At 34.3% G+C, this 8,541-nt stretch overlaps 1 protein-coding gene across 5 annotated transcripts in view; it reads right to left on the bottom strand.

The window, feature by feature from the left end:
• Nucleotides 1-8,541, bottom strand: part of LOC106871456 (protein sidekick-1) — a 648,066-nt gene that overhangs the window by 305,179 nt on the left and 334,346 nt on the right. For all 5 annotated transcript variants that reach the window (XM_052967564.1, XM_052967565.1, XM_052967540.1 and 2 more), the window contains one exon: nucleotides 4,067-4,330. In XM_052967564.1, the coding sequence (XP_052823524.1) occupies nucleotides 4,067-4,330 (264 nt within the window). The remainder of the gene's footprint in view (nucleotides 1-4,066; nucleotides 4,331-8,541) is intronic.

Here is an 8,541-nt window from a genome sequence, read left to right as displayed (position 1 = left end):
TATATATATATATATATATATATATATATGATGGGCTTCTTTCAGGTTCCATCTACCAGATCCACTCACAATACTTTGGTTGGCCTTAGGCTATAGTAGAAGACACTTGCCCAAGGTGCCACACAGTGGAACTGAACTGGAACCATGCGGTTGGGAAGTAAGCTTCTTACCATACAACTACACCTGTACTTATCTTTATTCCATAACTTTGACAGATATAGTGAATATACACTCATATATTCAGACAAGTGTTCCTATCTTGTTTGTAATAGTCGTAATGTTTTGGCCATTGATCCCCACTACTTTCTTCATGGATCTCTTGCATTTGTGAAGATTCTCGAAATTTTGGGCCAAATTTTTTTTTGTTAATCCAGTTATTTTTTTTTTCTACATATGATGTCAGGATAATGGGAGATAGTGAATATAAGCATTAGAGTGCATTCATTCTAAACATATATACTCTGATTGAAATGAAAGCAAGCAAGCATCAACACAAGTAAGAGAATATTCTTGTACTGACAATGGAGAAAGGGTTTTGATCGAAATTCTTAGAATGTCACCAAACAGAACAGTTCCCTGAAGAAAGCTGATAAGTACAATGGCCAAAATGTTGTGACAAAAACAGCCAAGATGAAGACACTAATTCAATATAACTATTTAATAATAATTTCCATCTTTCTCTATCTCAGAAGTCCATGAAGATATAAGGTACACTCTATGCTTCACTGAATCTCATAGAAAGATGAAAATATGTTAAGAGTTGTCTTCTGTGCATGCTAAATGAAACATTATTAGCACTGAATTGTAGTTTTCCTCACAGTGTAACTACTTCTAGTTTACTTTTTAATGCTCCCTGCATTAAAAATGTTAATACTAAATTTACTGTTATAGCCAGTTTAAGCTTATGGTAGATCTCTCTTTATGTGCCATACTGAAGATTCCTGACTTTCATAGGGAAACTTACAGCAATATTCCTTATTGCCTTCTGCTAGTTTATGTCATTTAATCTGCTGGATTCCTGCTCTTCTGAGTTTGCCTTTGAGTCACAGGGCCTATTCAATCTTTGGGCAGGGGAACTGGCTCACATGATATTAGGCTATGTCCACACATTGGTGAGCCTGTGTGATACATACATCTAGAGAATAGCCCTCTTCTGAGCCCTGTATGCTTTTGTCACAGGACCATCTTCTGTTATTTGATCTATAACTGGAGCCCTTAACAGGTTGCACCACCCCAGGCCAAAGCAGATCTGGAAGTAGTAACAGTGACTAAAGGGTAATTCTATACTCCTCTATGCTCCTCAACTCCCAAGCTGGTACTTCACCACAAGATGCAATTTAAGGTCTTGCTTAGGACCAAGTAATGTATATCAAAGTTAATTTAATTTATTATACTCATCATACAAAAACTGTTCAGAGCATTACTAAAACAAAAATTGATTTCATTGTTATAATAGTTAATTTTCTTTTCTCCTCTTTATATGCTACTGTGAATTGTATGGTAGCAATTTTTAATTACTGCTAGGATATTTCCCTTCACTAACCATAATAAAAGAGAGAGAAAGGTTTCAGATTTTCAATTACATTTGCCATCATTGTCTTTCTAATGCTCACTTTTCCATTCTTGCATAGGTTAGATGGAATTCACTGGAGAAGATTTTCTAAGCCTGGATGCCCTCCGGTCACCAACTCTTGCTTGTTGCCAAACAAGGTAATAATCCCCATAGTCTATCAAACAATGAATGCCCAAGATATAGCTTCAAATGTTTTTGTTAAGAAAGATTAAATAACATGTCATGACATGTCCAGAAACCCAGACATGCTTTTACAGTTGATTACAAGCATATGGCACTGCTTGTATTATTGATAGTGAGGTTGTTTTGTTTACAGTCAGCAAACATGAGTAAAGAGATTAAGTGAGGTAAAATAACAATGTCTTCTCTGAACAATGCTAGTAGCTAAGATTCATTTCATCAGCTTTGTACCTTACAGTCTTGTTGATTAACAACTCAGCTAACACACAGACAGAGATAGGTGCAGGTACTGTTGTGTGATTAAGACAACACTGCATGACACTTTGGGTAAGTGTCCACTACTGTAGTCTTAGACTGACCAATATCTTGTGAGTTAATTTGGTTGATGGAAACTGTGGAAGTCTGTCATATGAGTGTGTGTGTGTCTTTGTTTCTGTCCTTATCCCCCAACACCACTGGAGAAGTGATGATGCTTTGTTTACACCCTTGTAACTAAGTGGTTCAGCAAAATAGACTGATAGAATAAGTATCAGACTTAAAAGTGGGAAAAATAAGTGCTGGAGTCGATTTCTTTGACTAAAATCTTTCAAGGCAAGGCCTTTGCATGGTTGAAGTCAAGTACAAGATAAAAAGAATATGAGATATATGCAGAAACACTGCACCTGTGTTTATTTCTAATTTACTACTATGAAAGTGAAACTGCAAAGATCATGTTGTGCGGTAAAGTGTGAGTGTTAGTCACACTGATGATTAATTGGAGTTGAATAAAGGTAAACATTGGTGAAAGGTGAAGAAAATATTACAGTGGAAGACAGTTCTGAGAAGGTTTAATTACAGAACTTAGTAAGGGATATCGAAAGTGAGAAAGGAGTTATCTTTTGTCCTTTACCGGTTTCAGTCATTGAAGTGTAGCCATGCTGGGGCACTGCCTTGAAGGGTTTAGTTGAATAGATTGACCCAAATACATTTTTTAAAAATGTAGTAATTATTCTGTTGGTCTCATTTGCTGAACCTCCAAGTTACAGGAGATGTAAACACACACACACATGTTATATATATAAATATATATAAATATAAATATAAATATATAGGCTGTGTGGAAAGAAGAGTGGCTTTGTGATAAGAAGCTTGCTTCCCGACCACATGGGTCCAGGTTCAGTCTCACTGTATGACACCTTGGGCAAGAGTCTTCTACTATAGTCTCAGGCTGACCAAAGCCTTATGAATGGATTTGGTAGATGGAAACTAAGGGAAGCTCATTGTGTATGTATATATATATATATATATATATATATATATATATTTATGTGTGTGTGTGAGCCTGTGTTTGTCCGCCATCGCCACAATTGCTTGACAACTGATGTTGCTGTGTTTATGTTCCTGTATCTTAGCAGTTTGGTAAAAGAGACCGATCGAATAAATACCGGGCTTACAAAGAATAAGTTCTGGGGTTCAGTTCTTCAAAAAGCCTTTTAAGGCAGTGCTCTAGTATGTCTGCAGTCAAAAAAAAAATATATATATCACCATCATCATTGTTTAGCATCTGTTTTCTATGCTGGTATGGGTTAGACAGTTTGACTGGAACTCGTGAGGTGCACCAGGCTCCAGTCTGTTTTGGCTGGGTTTCTACAGCCGGATGCCCTTCCTAATGCCAACCACTCCACACAGTGTACCAGGTGCCTTTTATATGTTACCAGCACTGGCCACGACTGATTTCACTTAGTCTGATGTGTCTTCTCAAGCACAGCAAATTACCAAAAGTCTTGGTCACTTGCCATCACCTCCATGAGACTCAACAGCCAAAGTCCTGGTCACTTATCATTGCCAAGGCTTTGGTTGGCTCGAGGCTACAATAGAAGATATTTACCCAAGGTGATTTATAGTGAGATTGAACCCAAAACCATGAGGCTGGGAAGTAAACTTCTTACCCCTTGGTGTGTATTGAATAAGCATCATTATGAGTGTAAATTATTTTGGGCTTTAAAAGAGTAGAGATTGTTGTAAGAGTGTAAGAAAATTCAAAGAGACAATACAACTAACCAGTGAGCCAGTAATAGTGTACTGGTAATGTGTGAAAGTCTTGCTTAATCAAATGGACATATATTTCTCATGTTACATATAGAAATATGTGCTGTGATACATTTTAGTCTGTATCTGACAGTCTAACTAGCAGCCATTAACAGGTTAGTTTTTTTTTCTTCACACACACACACACACACACACACACACACACACGCACACACACACGCATGCAATGACACATAGAACAATATTACACACGTACATCAGTAAAAATAGTTTTAAAAAACTTACATGAAACTTGGACATGAACTTTGTTGCTGATGATAGACCCTTGGGAGTTTTTGGCTATACAACGGTACTCCCCAGCATCAGAATGCTTAAGCTCCAGTTCAATATAGCTATTAGTGGTATCATTAAATACTTGGCCATTTTTCAACCAAGAATATGTTGGTGTTGGCAGTCCAAAAGCTCGACAACTAAGTATCTGGCGTTCTCCAACTTTTTTCACACTACCAGCTTTCAATTCTTCTGTGAATGCTGGAGGACTTGGTTTATCTGGAAGTAAAAAAACAGAAGACATACAATTTTAAAAATTTATTAGAATTTTCAAAGTGTCAAATTCTTATCAATCATGTCCAATTCTTTTCATGTCCAGTTTTTCTTTGTATTCTGGCAATAAAAAAATACAGTAATAAAAACAGCACTTTTACTTTTTTTTACCCCATAAATCTGTAATCAAGGAAAGGACAGCGGGTAATTAATCAACATTCTAGATAAGAATGTGGTACAAATGAATTAAAATAATTAATAGTTAATAATACGTGTTGTTGGTGTAACTGTTTTACCACCATTTTATCATGTTTGCAAGCGTGAGGATGGAGAAAGGGTTGGCTTTTGTCAAAGTAAATATTTTTACAGCTGAATACTCTTTCCACTACTGACCATTCAACCATAAACTAAAAATGGAACCCGTTTATGTCAATCAGCCTAACAAAAAAGAAAAACAGAAAAAAAAACATATATATATATATATATATATATATATAAAAGAAAGAAATCTAAAATTGAAGGAAACTAGTGATGGTCTGTATTAGTAAAATGGAGTTAATTCATAAGATTTGCAAGATAAAAGGCAGCGCAAAATAGAAAAAGTTCACATTACACAAACTTACTGAAAACTGAATAATGCACACTACTCAGAGGTAAAAACCCAATGACTATTGTTGTTGGTACTTCGTCGCTTTCGACGTTGAGGGTCCCAGTTGATCTGACCAACGGAACAGCCTGCTCGTGAAATTAACTTGCAAGTGGCTGAGCACTCCACAGACACGTGTACCCTTAACGTAGTTCTCGGGGATATTCAGCGTGACACAGTGTGACAAGGCTGACCCTTTGAATTACAGGCACAACAGAAACAGGAAGTAAGAGTGAGAGAAAGTTGTAGTGGAAGAGTACAGTAGGGTTCGCCACCATCCCCTGCCGGAGCCTCATGGAGCTTTTAGGTGTTTTCGCTCAATAAACACTCACAACGCCCAGTCTGGGAATCGAAACCGCGATCCTATGACCGCGAGTCCGCTGCCCTAACCACTGGGCCATTGCGTTCAATGACTATAATAACAGCAGTAAAGTTGGCATTCCTGACCATGTGGTCCATAGGGTAGTACTAATTTGTATGAGACACTTTCTATGAAATACATTTTATATATGATACTGGAAAATTTTGATGAATGTATATATTAACATATAATGTGGATGATCTCAGGATTCCTGATATTGATACCATGTAAATTTATTACATATTTATATTAATATGATAATTTTGAGGACAATAATGATGATGAAATGGGATTATACGTATGATTTAGTTATTTAAAAAAAAAAAACAGGTTTCAATAGAATGATGTCAGAGAAAGCAAATGGTGAAAAGGCACAACATACAGAAACAGATTAGTCTCTGGATATGGAATTTGGTTGTCTGTTCATTTCATATAATGTCTATTTTTCCAAGGTAGCAGGGCTTAGATGGGAGAAAACTGAAGCAGGATTATTTTCTTGGATGAAAGCTCTTCCTGTTACTCGGCCTTATATGTTTTTCACATAAAGGAATATTTTAAGTAATGAGCTAAGAGGAAATATTAAATATTAGGTGTAGAAATAATATAACTATTTGAGTCACATTCTTACATTGATACAATTGAGTGAAAGAAGAGGAGAAAAAAAAAAAACAGAAACAAAATACTATTAAGATGATTTCCTTTTTCATATTAAAAACAGCTGAACTGATAGCTGAATTGCTTACAAAGTGAAATACAAATGTTGGTCAACCACTACAGTGAGAGGTTTTCATTTGCACAATAACGGTGGAGAGTATTTACAGATATTGGTCTAGAAACAGCATGAGATCACATGTATATAACTTGCTCACCTCTCTGAAATGTACACACATATGAAGTCTGACTGATACTAGAAAATGATGGAACTTTCCTATAGCACACTCAAAATGAAATAATACATCACTGGAAACAACTAGATTGAAAGTTTTGCACAGAAAGACTAATTTTGGACGAAGTTATAATGTAATGTCTACAACAGTTTACAAAATTATAGCTAAGAGGTCTACACAATATTCACTTAGCTGACAAAGTGACAAAATTAATATGTATGTACAAGGATTAGCAAACTGTGTGAATAGTTAAGTATATAAGAGTGTGGAACAACCAGCTGAGATGAAGGCAATTTGTATCCTTTAACTGATACAGCATATTCATGGCTTCGTTGACATAATTACCAGAAGGTATTACAGTAGGAAGGTACTCTATAAAATTAACAATTTATTGATTTGAATATAATGTTCAATTTCTTCTTTATAACAAGAAAAAAAAACAACATACAAATCTTCATGAGATTTTAATTTGAATACATCTGTGTTTCAGAACAGATACATCTTTGTGTGTCAAAAAAGGTAATTAAAGGAGTTTGTGACAGAATGGATGTAAATCAATGCATCAGAAGGAAAAGTTAAACTGATGCCAGCATAGAAAAGTAGATGTAAAATGCTGATGAGGCACCAATATTCATAAAATAAATAATTTAGCTATCTCGCCTATATATACCAACTTCCCATTATCTAAATATTTATATTAAATAAGGATTTCTCAAAAGTATGAAGCTCCAGAAACTATCTGTTGATTGTGGAAAAATTTGTATGTATTGGGAAATGGAAAATCATGACAATCACAATTTTTCTGTCTCTTAACACATTTAGCCTATCAGATAAAGAGAAATGAAATGACTTCATTTTAAATTACTTTGGAAATGAAAGCTAGATTGTAAGTAAATTTTACTCACTTATGTCTGTCATGTGTTCATTAAATAATGATTTCTTTTACTTGGGCCATTGGTCCTTTTAGAAAGAGTGGCTAGAGTTGAAAGACTTTACTTAAATTTATTGATAGTTTTAATTTTATCAACCATGGAGAGATGAAAAGAAGTTTGTCTTGATAAAATTTCAACTTGAAACACTGTGTAACTGAATTATATAGCACGAAGCGTCTTTACCAGTCTTCTGTAACTTGCTTTTTATATATAATTTAACCCACTCCAATAACATGTACACACATACATGTATAGAGAGGTTTACATACATGCAAATGTGTGAGTGTGTCTGTGAGTGCATTGTATAAATAGACATCTTTATACAGCAAAGCATGATGAACAATAAAAGAATTCTAACATTTGATAAAGTGCTAGATTACTGAGCCAAAAGATGTTGAGTTCAAACCCAATCAAAAACCTTCAGTCAATCTAGCAGACAGCATGGTCAATCTTTACACAGTTGTATAGATTAGCTCTAGAAAATTATTCAACACCCAAATCAACTCTAATGAAGCAGACTTGTGGTCAGTGGTGTCCCAGTTGTGACCATCCTGTCTGTTTATTTCACTTTTTTATGACAACAAACAATAAGATGTGACTTGATGGATATTTTACTGTATTTCTAACAGGACAAGCAAGCATATAACAACTTTTCCATTAACTCTAGAAAATATCATCCATTTGTAAACCATCTACAAAAACAATTTCAGTCAATGTTCAGATTTGCAAACCTTTCACACCAGGGACATGCCACCTAGGTTGACAAGGTAGGCAGTGCTTACCCTGAATAAAATAGATTGATAGCAACATTCTCCTTTTATGGCAAAATATGCACCTAATTCAATAAAATTATGACGGTTACTCTGGTTGCTATGTATAAAATGCAAAATATTTTATTTTTTTGAAGGTTAGGCATAATTCACCCCTGCTTTTCAATCTAAATATTTATGCTATGTATAGTACTGCTGTAGTACATATGCTGTGTACACTCCTACAACACCATTTTATTTGCATGCTATAAAAGCAGAAGTAAATCTGCCTTCAACTCAGTCGAGCACCTGTGTCTTACTTAGTTTTTGTGTGTCTTACTATATAAAGGTCACCAACTGCCTACCCTGAGTAATTACTGATGGCATCTGCCTGGATTACACCCATACTATTATATATAGATAAATTTTATATATTATATATTATATATAGATAAATTTTATATATTATATATTATATATAGATAAATTTTATATATTATATATAGATAAATAAATTTTATATATTATATATTATATATAGATAAATTTTATATATTATATATTATATATAGATAAATTTTATATTATATATTATATATAGATAAATTTTATATATTATATATAGATAAATTTTATATATTA

Source organism: Octopus bimaculoides, chromosome 1 (assembly GCF_001194135.2).
Source record: "Octopus bimaculoides isolate UCB-OBI-ISO-001 chromosome 1, ASM119413v2, whole genome shotgun sequence".
NCBI lineage: Eukaryota > Metazoa > Mollusca > Cephalopoda > Octopoda > Octopodidae > Octopus > Octopus bimaculoides.
Note: the sequence above shows the minus strand (reverse complement) of the source record. Positions and strands in the feature narration are given on the sequence as shown.